The sequence below is a fragment of the Thunnus albacares genome, chromosome 1 (assembly GCF_914725855.1).
Source record: "Thunnus albacares chromosome 1, fThuAlb1.1, whole genome shotgun sequence".
In the NCBI taxonomy this organism is placed as follows: domain Eukaryota; kingdom Metazoa; phylum Chordata; class Actinopteri; order Scombriformes; family Scombridae; genus Thunnus; species Thunnus albacares.
The window spans coordinates 36,848,169-36,867,954 of NC_058106.1; the positions used below are offsets into that span (position 1 = coordinate 36,848,169).

At 38.7% G+C, this 19,786-nt stretch overlaps 1 protein-coding gene across 2 annotated transcripts in view; it reads right to left on the reverse strand.

Moving 5' to 3' along the window:
- LOC122986866 (multiple epidermal growth factor-like domains protein 11) overlaps nucleotides 1–19,786 on the reverse strand; it is a 172,809-nt gene that overhangs the window by 66,367 nt on the left and 86,656 nt on the right. For both annotated transcript variants that reach the window (XM_044358331.1, XM_044358321.1), the window contains exon 7: nucleotides 684–930. In XM_044358331.1, coding sequence (XP_044214266.1) covers nucleotides 684–930 — 247 coding nt within the window. The remainder of the gene's footprint in view (nucleotides 1–683; nucleotides 931–19,786) is intronic.

The window sequence follows — 19,786 nt, forward strand, 5'->3', positions numbered from 1 at the left end:
AAGGACGGGTTCACAATTTATCAAGTCCGTCTTACAGTAAGACAACAGTCAGGTGTCCATATGAACAGTGAAAGAGGTTTTCCTCCTGTTTATACTGGATATTTAAAGATCCCCTTCAAATATGCTTCAAATGTGTCCACACAGTCATTTAAAAGTTGATGTGAAGCTTATATGAGGCTTCATCAGTCTGAGTTAGTCTAATCAAGTGGATATCTGACACATTTACAGTCTTTTTAGCATCAAATTCCCTCTTTGTGTTTCCCTGTTGAGCTGCGGTGGAAGTATAGTAACAAAAAGAGGGACTTTGACACTAACAAGACTGTAACGTTGAAAGATATCTACTTGTTTTGACTCATTTGGACGCTGCGGTTGTTGTTGTAGCCGCTGTGTAAAGCTGCAGACCTGCACATATCATGCACAAGTTGCCAATATCAAAACCATTAAGAACCGTTCAGAGAAACACTTTGAAAATGAGTTGCAGGGTTATGAGTTTCAATTCATCTCCATGGAAACACTTGAGGCCTTAAGTACCATATTTTTTATCCCCTCACAGCCCGGCGCCCTCGCAGCCTTGATGTGATGATGATGAACATGTCAAAATATGTGTGACAAAAAGTCTGCAAAGGACGTTTGCATTCAGCCTTTATTAAGAGGGACACTCAGCAGCATAAACAGCTACTCACAAGGCACCGGTGTATCCGGGCGCACAGAGGCACTCGCCGGTCTGATGGTGGCAGGTGGCGCCGTTGAGGCACTGGCACTCCAGCATGCAGTCCTTGCCGTAGAAGTCGAGGTCACAAGTCTCCTCGCAGCGCCAGCCCTGGTAACCGTCGGTGCAGACGCAGGCTCCGGTTATCGGGTTACATTTGGCCCCGTTCCGGCACTGACAGCGGTTACTGCAGTGGGGACCCCAGTAGTCGCTCTCACAGCCTGAACGGAGAGAAGAGACAGTGAGTCAACGTGTGTGATTTAAAACTGCGTAATCGTCGATATCTGTGTGAGTCATGAGGTCTGAGACTGTGGAGGATTCATGGACTTCTGAAAATGAAATAATCCTCGTGAGAGTGTGAGCATCTCACAGGAGGGGGAGAGGAGGAAAAGGTGAGATGAGCTGAGGTCAGAGAGGAGAAAAGGAAGAAAAGAGGAAGAAAAAAATTAAGTGCAGTGAAGAAAAAGATAAAGAGACGAGAAGAGAGAAGTGGAGAACAGAGGAGGAAAAAGAAGAGAGGCTAACACATTACTTTAAGTCCCTCAATGTAGCATCTATAAGTAGTATATAAACTGTTAATTCATGGTTTATAACACACTATAATGTATTTGTTAGCAGATATAAGTGTTTATTAATGTATTTGCCAACAGCTATAACTCCTCCTGTGGACACACATAAGAGGAAGCTGCTGCCTAAACTGATAGTGATTGAAAATATGGTAAAACACAGTTGTAATAATATAAAATATGTATTAATAGGAGAAGACAAATACTGCACATTAATAAACACTTAAAATCTGCTTCTAACTATATAATAGTGTGTTATATAACATTTACAGTATTACATGTTTATGAGGTGAGGTTTATCCTGATATAAAACATTAAACATTAAGCTTAAACCTGCATTAACTGCTTTTTTGTCCGCTAGTTTTCAGCAGAAACAAGCAACGAATACAACAAATATTCAAATATGAGAAGCTGGAACCAGCAAGTATTTAGACTAGATGTTACTTAAACCTGCAAAAAATGTTTTTTGTCCACTTGTTTTCAGCAGAATCAAGTAGTGAACACAACTCTGACATATCATCAGCTTTTAAGCTAATATGTTGAACTTGTTAGCAAACAGTTGCTTATTTCCACATCCAGCAGTTACGGAGCAACATTATCATTCATTTGGAGTCGTGTTTCTGTCCACCTGGTGAATGTAAGTCCGATATTCACTCTCTTTTAGCTCTGTTTTTGTTCTCCACCAACTCCTGAGGGAAATATCTGGCTCTTCAGGTGCTAAATGCTCCACTATGTTCACCAGCTAGTCTACAGTGTGTACAGTGGCTTTTTAGAGCTTTTTCTCTGAAAATGAGTGCCAAGAGTGAAGCAAAACAGTAAAGTTGCAGCCGGACAGATAAACAATGAGCTGAAACTCACTATAAAGCTCCATAGTGAGCTGCAGAGTCGCTGGTAATTCTCTGTAAGTTCATCACTATGAGCCACGCACAATACACAATGTAATTTGACATATAGTTATTATAAAAATATCGATTATAGGCGCTTCAAAGTAAAGAGATTACTGAAGAGAATAGTAGAGATACAGGTGAGACAACAGACACTGATATCCACAACAATAACTACACAGAGAAAAAATTGGTGTCAGTCTTTCATGAATAGTGGAAGGAATTATTCTGTTGCACTTTTCGGCACCTTGAACACTTCTCTGAGGGGAGTAAATGTGGTCATTCTTCATACTGCCAGCTTTAAATCTCAGTCAGTTGACAGGTGGCTTAAAAATTGTGAACTGCAGTTCCCATAAAGCATCTATCCTGACATCGGTAAACTCTACAACAGCACGTCGATGTTTACCAACCGAGCTGGTCTGTGATCTCTTCATACCAGCAGATAAGTGCAGGCAGGCCAAGTTAACTTTTATTTATGAAGTGATTTAAAAACTATGAACTCACATATGCCGATAACCGAGTTCAGGAGGAGTTTTTAAAGTTTTAGTTAATGAGATGCTTTGGAGAAGAGTAATGCAGAGTCTTGGTGCAGCCTGTTACTGATGTCGGGTTGCTGGTGGAAAAAAAAAAAGGGGATAAACCACATTTTACTTTTTAAAATGAATCGATAACTAAGCTCATTACTGGAGAAAAGTAATTAGTTACTCCATGTTTCATTAATTATGTTATACCATAGCAGAAAGAATATTTCTTACAAGATTTCCAATAAGCGTTGCCTTTCAGTGTGTTATACTTTTATTTATGATATTTTCAACATGACTTAAAAAAGCAGAATAAAACAAGAGAAATCTGTTTTAGATGAATAACAAGCCGCAGAAACTTAAATCAATAATGTCTCTTTTTTTTACTCTGCGGGGGAAAGTTCACTTTACTTTACTTAAAGTTCACTTTACTTTGTGAAGTCCCATCCGTCAGTCTTACATTGAGACCTTGACAGAAGATTAATCAGCAACTATTTTGATAACTGAATAATCATTTCAGTCATTTTTCAAGCAAAAAATACCAAAAACATTGACTAGTTCCAGCGTCTCAGATGTGATGATTTGCTGTTTTTCTCTGTTGGTGGATTGAATATTGTAAGATTTTAGACTGTTAATCAGACAAAACAAGCAAACTGAAGACATTACAGTGGCCTCTGGATAATTGTGAATGCATTTTTTTTATTTATTAACATTTCAGTAGACATGTCAGTAGATTAAATGATGAAAATAGTGATTAATTCCAGCTGTTGACCTTTGCACTGCTAGAAGCATCTGGCAAGTTTTGAGGGACGATCAGAGACGTGATCTGGATCATCCAAACAAAAACAAATAGATTTTAAGGTAACTTTAGTGTGACCAGCTTCCTGTCTGCAGAGCTTATTCTTTATAGTTTGCTCTTACATTTCGATCTGTCACTTCCCTACATGTAAAGTGTCCATTTCTGACACTTAAACAAAATTGAAGCAAACTACTGAACATTAAGTGGAGATAAATTGGATTTCTGTAGAATAACCAACTTTATCATCTAAGCTGATTAGTTGTATTTTTCACATAAAGCTTTCAACTGTGTACCTTTAACTTGCCTAAAAATAAAACACCACCAATGGTTTCAGTACCTCTCATAGCTGCTTCAAGGTGACTGTTAGTAGATCTCTATTCTGGATCTCTTTCATCCCAAAAGTCACTTCAGTCCTCAGTTGGCTGAATTCACTGTCACTGGTGCTGCTCTTATGGTTTTATCCTGCAGTTAAACTCTGTAGGACTAATTGGCCTCAATATGCTTCAGACAAAGTGTTTGTCAGATCGTCCAACAGCATCTAAAACTCCCTTTTCTGACGACAGGGGACAGTCGACAGTTTAACAATCACACTGACTTCAAACAGTAATTAGCAGAGGTGTGAAAGTAGGAAGGGTTTGAACTTGTGAAAGCTCTTTTTTTTTAATATTTGTCACACAACAACTTTTGTCACTTTTTGTGTATAAAACCAAGCACCATGAATGAGGAGAGACTGATTTAGTATTGAACTTCTGTAACGTTGTCGGACTCACAACGGACAGTAGATGCACCAGAGATATCACTGTTTTTATCCCACACATTCTTCTTCCTTGTCAAAACCTGACATCTACATTACCCACAATGCAACTTGACCTCCGACAGTTCAGTTGAAGATTCAGGTGTGTTATGCTAGCAGTGGCTAACGTATCCCAGAGCTGCTAGCTTCTAGCAGAGATGAAAAGCTACAGATGTCTGGCAACCTCACTGCTTTCTAACTCCACACCCCCAAAAGTTTTCAGATGCAATTTATCAGATTTCACACAGCTCCCACTGCAGGCTATATGAACATATGTATTAGAACTCACCAACACCTGTAAACAGACTTTGATGTGTAAAATCGCAGGTCTCTCTTAAACCATTTGTACTAAACTACAGAGTTTTTGGAGAGTGGCTGAGAGGTCAGTGGGATGCAGCCAGGTGGAGGCTATGATGGCTTTGTACCCTTCCTTCAAGCGTGGCAGACATTTTACCTTTAGACATGCTTGGTCAACACGTAAGAACTAGTTTGTTTGAAGCACGCAGAGGCCTTAAGGCAGAATACACCTGCCTGGAAATGCATTAACAGTCAAATTTTACTCCTATATTTATCCCGACGTGATCTAATAACAGCTCAAAACAAAACATCAGCCTGTAGTGTCGACATGCATTATGATGGATGCAGGAACTCACGGAGTCCCATCAGCGTGAAACAGCAGAAACTTAAAGTCATCAAATTCAGCATTTAAATTCTCTAAGCCAGTGTTTTGCAGAATGAAGTGGAACTACCACGGGACAATGGATTATGCTATTTTTCTTATATTCTAATGAACCCTCACTTACAAAAATTAAACCTAAATATTGCCGGGCACAGTTAATTTCAGCCTTTTTAGTCTCTTGTCAAGAGATAAATTAAATGTTTTCTATAACAAATCCTTTCTTTAACCTGTCTCTGACGCTTTATAAACACCGACGACGGTTGATTCAACAGAAATTCAAGGATTTCTAGTCAGAAAATATATCACAGAGCTGTAAGTGGATGAATTGCTGGTATAAATCAGAGCCTGCAGACATTAGATGAAAACAAGTACAATGATGGAACACTTTATTATATATTACATCATGTTAGATAGCATAAATCAAAGCTCTATTATCTTTTTGATATATGCTCACGGGGTGAACTGCACTCCGCAGAAAGGATGTAAAGTACAGAGAGTTTGAGTGCCAACAGCTCTAAAATGAATGCTTTTAAAGGTATACTATGCAGGATTTGTTAGTTGGTTTTTTGTAAAACAGCATTTAAAGTTGACCAGAGCGAGCTGAGAGAGAAAAAGAGAGAGCAGCACCGGCGAGAACAAAGCCGTGAATCAGATAAATAAAACATTATTTTCGGTGATGTTCTAAAGCACAAATAAACACGCCCACACCCCTGCACAACCCTGCCGGAAGGCGCCACATTGCCGGATTTTGTGTGAATGCAGAGCTTCATCCTGTCCTGCCATTTGAAGTTAGTTGCACTCCTACTATAGTAATTACGGCAGCCTGGTCAAAGCTAATAGTCCCTCAAGGCTACCGTAATTACTGCAGTAGCAGGGCAACTAAACTGCCCAATTTTGTTAACTTGCTCAGCTTTCATTGATTTGGTCATTTTCCTTGATTTTTGTGCTTCTTCTGTGGTTAAGTAGGCTGCGTAGTTAAATGGTTTCTTTATTCATCTGTTTTAATTGTGTTTATTGTTGATATATGACCAGGAGTCTGCACAGGGTGTTTTATTTTGAAAACTGACCAGATGCTCAATGCTGTTTCTGTGTCTGACTTCCTGCCCACCTCGATCTGCTCTGTGCTGCTTGACGCGGTTTCCATAAAAAGTAGACGAGGCGCCTATCTTTAGTGCAGCGCAGCGGAGAGCCGCTTCTGGGACGCTTCTGAAACGCACCGTGGCACGCCCAGTGGAATTTAGGGGTAAGCGTTGTTATTGGCTGGGAGATACACACCCACTGCCCAAAGGTCGACGCCCAGAAACATCCCGAACACAGTGAAATACTAAGAAAATACAGGCAGAAGGCAGAGTCTCTGCAGATAAACACACTTCTAGTGGGTCGTAAGTGATGATTGAGAGGGATTATTTTTATATGAGTCTACACATTGTTTATTAAGAAAATCCTGCATATTATACCTTTAAGTTAAAAAGCAAAAACCCTGGAAATGGTGTCGAAACAAGCTAGAGGAGGGATGGGCAAAGTTGTCCAGACTTAGGGAACTTTTCTCCCCCAAATGTGGGTGGTAGTTTCACAGATACTATAGTGTTAAATGTTTCATCAGTACTGTGGTGGACAGAGCTATGAGCAGACAAAGAATAAATTAGACTCACACTCCCGTCCTCTCAATCTTTCCTTAATTTACTCTACACATCTCTCAGTTCCTCCTGTCCTCTCTCTATTTTCTCCTCCTTATGCCTCTGCCTCTCTCTCTCTCTCAAAGAGGGGAGTTCTCTTTATTACTCTTAACTAGTGAGCCAGCATAGTCAAATCCTTTATCCTCTCACTGCCTCAATTATTCAGCAGCAAAGAGTCCAAATCAAGTGACTAATGACTTTGATCAAGAGTAGCTCGCTGGCACTAAGCAGAACTTTCTGTACTAAATTAAGAGCTGCATAATACACTTTGGCAGGGGCCAACTCTTTAAGGAATGTTTCTAGGTTTGTCTTTGGTGTAGTCACTCTTTGCCAATAATAAAATTTGAGCTTGCTCAAGAGGTTTGGCCCTTCAAGATTCAAGATTCAATAACTTTATTGTCCCCAAAGGGCAACAGTTTGTGCAGCAGTAGAACAACACAAGACAACACTGAGCATAGAGTACATCAAAAAAAAGATTTGCAAAAAGGAAATTCATGTAAAGGTATTTAGATAACCTTTTCCTCTCTGAATTTACCAGAAATCACATTCATATACGACTAAATTGCAGCAGCAGAACTGTTTTGCTAGAAACTTGGAGTAAACTTGACTTCTAGGAGACAGAGTTGAGCTCTTTTCTCTCTCATGCCTAAAGGAGAAACACATTTATATTACATTTTTACCCTGGAACTTTATTTCTGTGACAGTCTCCTCCAGAGTTTGTTGTCAAAAGCATGAAATAGTTTGATATTTTGAGAAATACGATTATTTGCTTTCTTAATGAGAATTTGAGGAGAAGATCGATACCATGTGGTAGGTGTGAAGCTAAAGCCAGGAGATGATTAGCTTAGCTTAACAGCTAGCTCTCTTGGATGTGTAAGTAGAAATGGTTTTCTACTGTTTAGTGGGCAGAAATCACTTAACACAGCTTAACTGGTAATGAACCTTGGTTGTGCTGGTCCATTTTGTTGTTTAATGGTGTATGTATGATATAACATGACATCAGATGAAGGTGCTCAGCTTCACCACAGTTCAATAGCTGAAAATGTTTCAGTAAACTTAAAGTTCATCAAAATGTGACGGCTTCATCTTAAAGCTGCCAATTTGCAACCAATAAAAATTAGACACAGAGCCAAAGAGGACATTTTGTATTTTGGACAGCTCCCATTTTTCATAACTAGAAAAAAAACTCTTACCGTTAAAATCTAGCATTATGTTTGCTCTCTCCACCTCTGTTTAAAGTAGGCGACTACAGCTGTATACTTATAAAATGATTTTAAAAAAGTGTGCCTGCGTATTTATGTAATTACTTTTCACTGATTTACAGCAGCTATCTAACATAAGGCAGTAACTAATTTCATTTTGTTTTGCTCTAAGACTTTGATGGGTAAAAATATATTATTTAGTCCGCAGCTGTTCTATGGAACAACCTAAACTCATCACATCGGAGCACATATTCAAAGTGGCCTTGAAACGATGGTTTCTCAGTAATTTATAACCTGATATTAATAGCGAAGGGAGGTCAGAGCATGCAGAACATGCTACCTCGCTGTTGGCATGTATGTATTTGTCCTATGTTGTTACAGTAATGCTGTTTGTTATATGTGGTGGACCATAATGGAAATAAGCCTTTTTTAACTTTTTTGTGATTTAATCCTCAATGATTGTAACTATTTTACGTTTTGGATCATCAAATAAATTAAATGAATCAATGGAAAAGGAAACACACCTGTATTTTTCTGTTAATATTCATGTAAAGTCCTTAAAAAGATGATTAAACTGATTTTGAAACCTTGAGCCGGATTGGCAGGTTCAAAAGGCACTTATGAGATGTTTCCTTTTGAAACCTACGTTCAGAAGAAATGCAAGGTCAGCTTTAGTGGATTATTTTACTGCATGTTTGAAGGCAAAAACACCTTTGATCAGGACAGTAATTAAGAGCATTCACTATAGTCATATGATGGTATGCTCACCAGTGGCGGGGTGGGCGCTTGAATGATTTTCCCAATTCAAAGAGTTTGAGTGTTTTTTCCTTCTTATAACAGGAATTCAATAAATTACAACCTATCTTAACTGAATTGGAAGATTTATAGACGAACCTCCTACACAGAAAGAAAATCGTGGAGATTATATTGTTATGAGGTTATTTGTTTTCAGATGTATTCTATAACATATTAAACCCGACTTTCTATCTAAATTAACTGACCAGCATTTAACATGAACAATAACAACAGGGAATGGGAGTCAAGTGAAGAAAGATGATTATAATTTTGTTTTACAGAATGAAAAAAAGGAAGGAGGTAATCAACACGTATAATCGACTCCAGCAGGAAGAACTCCACATAAAAAACAGACTTTAAGGCTCCGAGGAAGTTAAAATAATCCCTGTTGCACAAGCTAAAGTGCTCCTTAATGAGTCAAAACATGAAACACACCAGGAACACTTCATGCTTCATGACTGATGTCCTCTTTAGTCTAATCTGTTCGCATGGCATCCTGCTTACTGCATACTGTTGCTAAAATCTGCCAGACTTATCAACACCACTCATGTTTATTACGGCTGATGTTGAGTCAGGCTTTCTTGGTCTGTGTGGCGACCCCAGGGCGCCATCTCCCCATGAGTCGTGCTCTTGTCCAGAGCAGTGGTGGAGGAAGTATTGAGATCTTCTACTTAAATAAAAGTAGCAATACTACAATGTAAAAATACTTTATTACAAGTCAAAGTCCTGCATTCAAAATCTACTTAAAGGATATGGCTGTCATGAATCATCCTGCATTTAGGTTAAGTTTTGTTTTTTCTCTCTTTTAGTTCTGCATTTCCTGTTTTATTTTGGTTTCTAACTCTCCTCTCGTTTCAGATCCACTTCCTGCCCTTGTGTGTTTCCCGTTCCTGTCCTCGTCATCATCCCCTAATGTCCTCCACCTGTGTCTCATTACCTTCACTCCCCTTGTGTATTTAGTCTGTGTGACCCCTGCTCCCTGTGCTAGTTCGTCTTCGCCCTTAGTCGCAAGCGTTCCAGCATTATCCTCTTTGTTATAGTCTCTAGTGTTTTTGACCCTGGATCTGCCTTTTTTTGACTCTGCCTCTGCCTAGCCCTTTTTGGTCCTGTTGCCTTCTCTGACTGCCTGCCCGTGTATCAAACCTGCAATTAAAAGACTTGTTTTTTGGAACTACTGTTTGAGTCGTGCATTTGGGTCTAGCCCTGGTGTACCAGACAACCTTGTCAATGGCTGGCAATTTTCTATATATTCCTTATTGTCAACAAATCTCATGTTTGGATCCAAACCAATAACGAACTGATCTACTAACAAGTGTTGTGTGTGTATCCAAAGCCTGATATATCTTATTCCTCTGTGCTGTAGACCTCCGTTGTTGTCCAAAAACTATTAAAAACACGTCAGTGAGCCACACCGCTGCACTGGGTGACATGTTACTTCGTAATGAAGAGTTTGGTCACGTTAGTTTGTTTAGAAACGGCTCCAAAGACTAATAACAGTGATCGCGTTTTCAGTCTCTGGAGAGTAGTTCTGTGTAAGGCAGACATCACTGAGCATGTTTACAGCCTCACCAGCATGTTTTGTGATGCATATCACAAACTCTTGGCTGTACAATATTGTTCAAAGTCAAGAGGTCATTCCCCTCCTCTGCCTTTTGAGCAACAGGATTTGGACATACTTTAGTGAGACTGACTTTGACATTTAGCAATATATTTGCAAAAACATGGCTAAATGTCAAATCACTTTATAAGGCCTGCATTCATGATAGGAGAAAGGAAAAAGTCAGACAAGCCTATTTTCTGCCTAATTCTAAGGTTATTATAACCTTTATCTACTCAGGGGAAACCAATTGAGAGCAACGCTCATTTACAATGGCGCCCTGCAAATACACAACCAAAACAAGTCATATAACAAAAGTGTACAATCAACAAAACATAAATACGACACAAACGCAAGACAATAACTTATAAAATACAAAAAGAATACAAAGAAAAAGACTAATATAAGTATAATTACACATGGATTAAGAAAAACAAGATCATTCATTATATAAAACATCATCAAACAGAATCTTAAAATGTTCTAGGGTTGAAAAATGTTCTAACTTTTGAGAGTCCTGAAGCTTATTCAACCTATGAGGAGTATAATAGGTGAATGCAGTTTTTTCCCAGTTCTGTATTCATAAGGTAATGCATTCTTGTGATCGGGTACAGTATCCCATCTTTCTAAGTCTTACAAGTGATGATAAATAACACGGTAGCTTATTTAGGATGGCTTTATAAATAAAAAAGACAGTGTTGTTCCCTTCGAGTGGTAAGTGATGTCCACCCCACTTTCTCATAGAGGATACAATAATAGTTCTAAAACTGTCACCTGTAATAAATCTAAGAGAGCTGTGATACACAGCGTCAAGGGGCTTGAGGGTACGAGCAACGGCATGCATGTAAATTACATCTGCATAGTTAAGCACTGATAAAAATATTGCCTCTACAATCTGCAGCCCACTGCTAAAAGAGAGGCACAATTTAAATTTAAACTTCTCTGTCAGTTCCTCAACATGAGTTTTAAAGGATAATTTTTCATCTAACCGGATACTGAGGTACTTATAACATGGAACTTTTTAAATTTGACCCTTAGATATTGTACTATTAGTTAAACTTACTGGATTTTTCATGTAGGATCTGGCAAAGAGCAAATAATTAGTCTTATCTGGTTTTAAGTAAAAGTTTAAGTTAAATCAAGGCCTTTTCAATAGCTAAAAAAATCTGTCTTTAAATTAGACAAAGCCTTGTCAATAGAGGCCACCGATGAGTAAATTACTGTGTAACATAAACAGAAGAGGACCTAGTATTGAGCCCTGTGGCATCCCTTTTGTAACTTCAGGGAAGTCAGATTAATGGCCTTCTGCAACTATTGCTTGAGTTCTGCCAGTAAGATATCTGTGAAACCAGTTACATGTATTTGTATCAAAAACCAATTGATCAAAGTTTATCCAAAAGAAGAGTATGATCCACTGTGTCAAATGCTTTAGACGAATCAATGAACAGGGAAATACAACAGTCCTTCCGATCCAGAGAACAGATTATATCATTTACTACCTTACATGCTGCTGTTAAAGTGTTATGTCCACATCAGAAACCAGACTGATGGGGGTTTAAAATGCAATGCTTAGACAGAAAGCAAAGTAATTGATTATTGATGAGCTTTTCTAAGATTTTGGCTACACATGACAGTTTGGAGATTAGGCAGTAGTTACTTGGCTCACTAGTGTTGCCTTCTTTATGCAGAAGCAGTACATGAGCTGCTTTCTACACTTATATAAGGAATATTCCTGGATACAAGAGTGAGATTAAAAATATCTGTTAAAAGATAAACTATAATAGGTGCAGCCGGTAGTAAGAGTCTTGTATTCAAGAGGTCTTCTCCAGTGGCCTTTTTTTTTGATCAATGAGGCCAGGACATCAAAAACCTCCTCAACAGAGAACTGTCTAAGGGAAAATCTTTCCCCAAAAGAGGTATTGCTATTATATCTGCACCCAGCTTTGACTGATGTAAGTGTAGATAGATTTGGATTTTTTCAAACAGGTGACCAGAAGAAATAAAACGACTATTAAAAATATCACAGATTTGTTCTTTCTCATGCTTTTGCCCACGCTACATCTTTTAACCTCAACATCTTTGAGATTTCAGGTATGAACCAAGGATTCGATCTGTTTTTTACCTTGTAATTTCTTAAAGTGAGCATGTTTATTTGCTAAGGAGTTAAAAACGACTGAGAAACGGCTAATTCAGGGTCAAGAAATACCACATAACCTTGTGATAACACTGAGAAATAAACCACGAATAAAAGCCTGCTCAGCAAAATGTTTAAAGTTTCTCTTTACAATAATATGTGATGGAAACTTTTTGGAATCTCTAATGTAGAAAATTGGACAATAATCACTCAAGTGTAGTGCAAACACACCACTGTGGCTGTGAATTTATGTGGTTTGTTCGTTAGGATTATATCTATCAGTGTTGACTTTTCTGGATTTCTGGTGTCTGGCCGAATAGTTGAAGAAATGAGCTGAGTTAAATTTAATTCAATACAATGATTTTTTTAGCCCCTCAGAGGAAGAACTTAACCATTCAAGGTTAAGGTCACCCATGAGCAAAACTTCAGAACCTTCATACTGGGATATAAGATGTACCAGTTTGTCTAAGCAGAGCAGACGGGGAGCGATGGATCCTGATTACCACCACATTATTATTAAAGATATTTAATGCTAGGAATTCAAATTCTTTTGGAAGAGACATAGAGTGCAACACAGACACAGCAAAAGAGTTTCTCACAAAAATAACAGTCCCCTGCCTTGTGGTTTGTTCCACCCTACATGTAAGTAAGTAAGTAAAACTTTATTTATATAGCACCTTTTTTAACACAGGTTACAAAGTGCTTTACAGTGACGTTGGGACACAAAGAAAATAGTACACAAAAACCATGAAAGACACATTCAAGAACACATACAGACATCTCAACATACGAACACAGCGAGCATACAGTCATCACCCAGAGCACATGCTTGAATTTATGAAATGTTATGAGAAAGCCGTTCTAAAAAAAAGTAGGTTTTTAGGTGTTTTTTGAAACAGTCAACAGATTCAGCTGATCTGATGGAAGTGGGGAGATTGTTCCAAAGTCTGGGTGGGGGTTAGGGTTAGGGGGCTAGGGCTAGGGGTTAGGGTTAGGGTTAACAAAAGCACAGTCGCCTTTGGTTTTTAGTTTGGCATGTGGTACGGCCAACAGGTTTTGGTTGGAAGACCTAAGTGACCGCATGGTAGTATACGGGCTTAGTAGCTCAGATATATATGCAGGAGCTAAACCGTGTAAGGCCTTATAAGTGATTAAGAGAATCTTGAAATCGATCCTGAACTTCACTGGCAGCCAATGCGATGAGGCTAAAACAGGAGTGATGTGGGATCTGCGGCAACCAGTCCTAGTTAATAGCCTAGCTGCTTCATTTTGTACAAGCTGAAGACGTGACAAGTCAGCTTGGCTTAGGCAAATGAAAAGGGAGTTATAGTAATCGAGACGGGAAAAAATGAAGGCATGAATGATATGCTCTAGGTCAGAGGCTGACAGTAATGGTCTGATTTTTGCAATGTTCCTAAGTTGGAAAAAAGCAGGATTGAACCATTTTACTGACATGGTGTTCAAATTTCAATTCAGGGTCAAATATATAATGCCAAGATTCCTGGCGTCAGTTTTGACATAGGGGGCAAGTGGGCCAATATGCTGAATGATGCCTTTAGCAGTATTTCAATATTTTCATGTATTGTAACCGTGAATTGCAATGACATCATCCTTACTTTTATCAGACAAGTCAGGTTTCTGTTAGAATTAAAATATCTGGATCAGTTTGTTGGCCCCAGATTCTAATGGAGTCCAGTTTTGGTAACAAGCTTCTCACATTCATGTTGGTTTAATCCAAGACCTCTGCGGTTTAAGAGGAGTTAAAACTTGATTAGTAGTCGCCTGACCCTTGGTCATAAAATGGGGAATTAGCTTTAGATTGCCAGTATTTACATCATGCCGACCATGTCACTAGCAAGTGGTGACACCAACATTGGGGATAAAATTAACCTTAAAGCAGGATGTCCATGAGGTGCACAGACTCCTCTCTGAGAGTATCTGATTGTCATTGATTACAGCCTGAACAACGACCGCAGGGACAGAGTTGTGTTGCTGAATCAGCTGCAGAACAGTGGATGTAATGTTCTTTACGCACGCACCTGGATAGCAGACAGTCCAACCACCGCGCACCGCCACACGTGCCGGACCGTAGAGGTGCTGACAACAAGCACCAAGAGTGGGTGTCACACCTGAATGTTCCCACCTGACCACCCGAGGGACTGGACCTGTCTGACCGCTACTGTTTGGAGGAAGGAGGAAGCTTCCTGAAGCTGACCAATCAGAAGAGATTGGGCTCATCAGGAGGTGGGCCTTAACGAGACAGGAGCTAAAACAACCTGTTTCAGACAGAGGCTGAACTGAGGGGCTGCATAAAGGACCAGTAGAAGATAAATAAGGAGTTTTTAACTGTAAATTATGCAAAGATGTTTCAGTAGAGCCCCAGAATAAAAATGTAGACCTGGAAATGTGCATGATTTGTCCTCTTTAAGAAGAACTGCTGCTGTTATACTGTTACAAATCAAACTGCCAAGTCCTTATACTTTCGGCATAATCAGGTTATAATACATCAGAAGAGTCATATCTTATCTTATTGTTCTCCAACAATATTCAAATTTGTAGTACATGATATGATTACGTACTTATATGAGCATTTCATATGCTTAACGGCCCTATTTTACTATTATATTGCATTGTGTTGTACAGGCCTGTAAAGTGCTTTCGGTGATGTCTGCATAGCTGATTGATGTCGTCATTAAATTGTCTGCTGCACCTACTTTAAATGCTGCTCTCTCTTGTCTCTCCAGCCATTCGTAAAAAAAAAAAAAAAAAAAAAAAAAAAAAAACCTTTTCACTGGGTTTCACTGTACTGCTTTTTTTTCCTGACGCAAGCAGAATGTAATAATATGCAAATGTAATAATCATTCATTAGTCATTATCAGGTGGAAGTCAGCTGGTTGAGTTGTTTTGCTTTTTCACAAAAGTGCTATGTGGCCTGAGCAAAAAATATTTTGATATGCATTTCTGCACTGTAGTTAATTTAGTTTGAAGATACGAGCGTGCTCAGATCAGTTTCTCTACCAGGATATTCTACTGAGTGTGGTCCCCTTGCAGCGCCCTGCTTCACATTTACACAGTTTCAAACATAAATATATGCACAATCTTAATGTCTAATCAACATTAGAGATCTGATGTCTGCAAACTTTCTTTTCCTTATGATTGGCATTGACCGTCAGCATACGCAAACACAGTCCTCCAGTTTCTGTCTGTCTCGCTTTTTTTTGAGCTACAGATGAACAAGATCCAATCTTATAAATCTGTGCTTTAGAGATACTGAAGCCATCATACATGCTTTCACTTTTATATGACTGTAATAGTCTCCTAACCGCCATAAATCAGAAAACAAACCACAGACTGGCTGCTAGATTATTAACAAAAAGTAAGAAAATGGATCATATTTCTCCTCTTTTAATGTTTTTATACTGGCTACCAGTTTGCTACAGATGATTTTACATATTACCTTTAAAGCACTTCATAGCCCCAGACTGTATCTCTGAATGACTCGCCCCTTATCCGTTGGCAGTTCCCACGTCAAGGTGTAAAACTAAAATGGAACAAGCTCTTCCTGTTCAAGCACCTCAGCTGTGGAGTGAACTGCTTGATGAACTCAGTATCCTCTTTTAAATCATTTTTAAAAAAACGTATTTTTATCAAAAAGGTTTATGTAACTTGATTTGTCTTTCATGTGTGCATTTATATCTATATCAGGGCTGCAACCATGAATTAATCTGCAATTTTTTCTGACCAACAGTTCAAAACCTAAAGATTTTTAATTTACTGTCACATATGACACTTCCTCAATCCTCACCTGTGAGAAACTGAAACCAGAGAATATTTGTCCTTTTTGTTTGGAAATGACTTAAATAATTACTTATTAAAATAGTTGCCAGTTAATTTTCTGATGATTAACTAATCATTACAGCTCTAATGTATATGTAGATATATGCAGCATTTTTCTGTGCATAACTTTATGTTGTAAAGCACTTTGTAATCTCTGATTTTTCTGCATAAATAACGAACTTTTATTTAATTATCTATTATAATTATTACATGCATATTGCAGGTGGTGCAACGTCTTGCTGTCTCGCCTTTTTCCACTCACTTAAACGTCTAGAACAAATTAAAAAAAAAAAAAAAAGCAGATAATGTTTCTGACCAGTAAGAAAAAAATACAAAACCTCTGCAGCATTAAATTAATATTGAAAGTATCTCTTCCCCCCCCCCCTGCCCTAAACAACCGCTGACAGCTGCGATGATGAGTGTTTTTTCATTCATCAAAGCTGCTTATGTTCACCAGTGGATGCAGTCACAGGGTTACGGTAATTAACTGTGTGAAATGTGAAAAAAAAAACAAAAAAAAACAAAGCTCAGCATTCAAAACTGTCCATTCACAAGAGCAGGAGAAAAAAAAAATAATCTGAAATTGAATTAGCTGCTTTTGTGCAGCTCTTGACTGTGCTTCATTTTTCGGCTGATTGAATCAGAATTAGAGTGGCGGACAAGTAAGAACACAATACACTCAGGAGAACATTAATTGTTGACTTCCAAAAGGGCCACTAGAGGGCATTTCACACAAAACCTTAATTTTTATTTTTATTTGCTTAAATGAATCACAGCAAGTCTGACTAAGCACATCAGCATGACTCTCTACCTGATAAACAGCACAGACGTCAGTTTAATCTGTAATGATTGATCAAGAAAGAACTCAACTACTGATCTGGATAACTAAAAATTTAGATGACAAAGTCTGTGACAAGATGACTCAGACACATAAGTTATTACTGTGCACTCACAGAAATTAAGTTTTTAAAGCTGCAGCAAGTTATTATTGGACTCTTATTGGGATTTTTCACCCTGAGTTTTGCCTCTCAGGCAGGAAACACACACAAGTCTGCAGACTCTACTCTGGGCTGAAAAAAAAGGGCCTCCACTTCGTCTGCATTTTCAGGTGAAAAGATTATTTAATCTGCTTTTGAATTGATCATCAATCAAAGATAATGCAGTAAAAGACAGTTTCAATAGTGGAGATTGAAATAAAACATTATTTCTTGAGTTTAAAGGCTAATTTGTTTGCATTTGAAATAATAATAATGTTATAATATTATTGATCATAAAGTATCAGGTCTTTATCAAGGAAATTATGGTTGATTTTCCTGTTAGTGCACTATAATGCAGATATTTACTTGTTTTTTTTTTATATACTACCATTACTATGTAAAGCATTTAAGTGAAGAAAATTACATTTCTCTACTTTTCTCTACTTCATCGTGAGCCGTAATACAGTATGATTAGAAAACTGTTTTCCCATAAAGAGGACGCACGCGTCCCACTGAGAGGGTGATCGATGAGCGGCCTGATCAGACGGGAACGAGAGGGGAATACCCTGCCGATGAGGGAGGCAGAGGGATAGTGCTGAGTGGCCGAAAAACACAGCGGCACTCCCGACTGCCACCGGGCCATCTGTTGATCTATGGAGCAGCAACCGCATTCATTTGTCTTGGCTCTGCCCTGCTGATCACATTCTGGGTTTATGGGGGGGGGCACACACTGAGCTACAAGGTGGGGGGGGGGGGTTTATTGGAATTTATTCAGTTTATTGGAGTGAACAACTGGACAAATTAGCAGCAAGCGCAGGGGGAGGATATGAAATATAGTAGGTGAGTATCTTACTCACAAGCAGATACAGAACTCACACACAGTAAAATGTAGGTTCACTTATTGTAGAAGTGGAGATTCTCCCATAAATACACATTTTTATTTTCTTTTTGATAAGACACCATTCACGAAGGGTTTAGAGCAGCAACTAACATTTATTTTCATTATCAATATATTTCCTACATAAATTAATTGATTGTTTGGTCTAAGGTATGTCAGAATATAGAGGAAAATGCTATAGTTGACACTTTCAGAACAACTTTTTTGTCAAACCAACAGTCTGAAACACAGCGATACTCAGTTAACAATCATAGGAGACTGAAAAAACCATCAAATAATCACATTTTAGAAGCAGGAACCAGTGAACGTTGGGCACCTTGCTTAGAAAATTTAAAATATTTTGCTGATTAATTCTCTGTCAATCAACTAATCAATTATTCCTCTTTTAAATGTCTTCTTGAAACATGTTTTTACCGTCAAGCATCACCTGGTTTTAGCTAACGCCTCCATGCCTCTATCTGTTATATTATATGTCTGTTAATGTTGGTTTTTACCTGATTGATTGATTACCTGATCTGTCCAAATGAGGAGTAAAGACTGCAAGTAACAAAAAAGTATCTTCTAGATAAATCTAAGTTCAAAAACACCAACAGGATGTGATTTGCACATGAACTCACATGTCCTCCACCAGTTTGAGCTTCATGCGTAGCTGCAGACACACACAGAGAGAAGAGAGCCCGTCTTCTCTGAACCGAGAGCCACTAAATGGCTCGTTGCACGGATGAATAAATGATCATAAAGTTGTTCTGCATCTGTCATCGAGCTCGCCTTTAAGATTTCACCCCCATCAAGATGCTGTTGGATCGATGCCGCTGTCAGCCAATGAACGCCCTCTCAGCTGCACTCACAGCTTCTGTCAGGCAAAAGCCGATGAACTATCCAGTCAGTAGACACACACACACACACACACACACACACACACACACACACACACACACACACACACAGCCTCTAGCTTAATTCATTCATTTTTAATTCAATGGCATCTTTGTCAAAAACCTGTGGAACAGGGAGGAGAGTGCTGTAGCAATCTGCAAGATACTCATTTTTTTTGACTTTGACGACACCTTTGGCATAAGCAGTCACTGCTTTGGTGTTTTGCATTTACCGCAGGCAGTGGCCCAATATAATCTATTATTAAACGCTGCTCTCATATTTATTCCAAACAAATTGCTATTGTTGCCTCCATAAACACAAAGAGGATAACTTCCTACGCAGCAGAAGAAAGAAGAAAGAGAGTCCTTCTCATGGCTGAACAGCAAAGTAAGGGCTTTCAAAGCAATCTATAGTATTGGTTGACTCATTATTGTATCAGCGGTGGAACGAATGGGTTTTATTTGTATGAAAAATTCCAAATTATTACCTAAAAGCGAAGCAAATCACACCCAGACAGGTTTTTTAACTGGAAAGTCCCACAGGCTCATTGAGAAAGGTCAACGACGGGGACGAATTGTGCTTCTGGAAAGTATACAGTAGTGAAACCGAGGTTCAGTACATTTATATTTCCAACAGCACCCGGCTATTGCCCAGAAACGCACCACTTTATTCAAGGCCACAGTGCTTGCATGAGTAAAACTATTTTCATCAGCACACTGTCAGACAGCCACCGTGCACTCCCTTGACAAATGAGTAAACAATACTTTATAAAAGAAGCCGCAACGGTGTTTTTTCTGAAGTACGCCTCTTTCACCTCCACAACAAACTGATGAAAGTCACCGA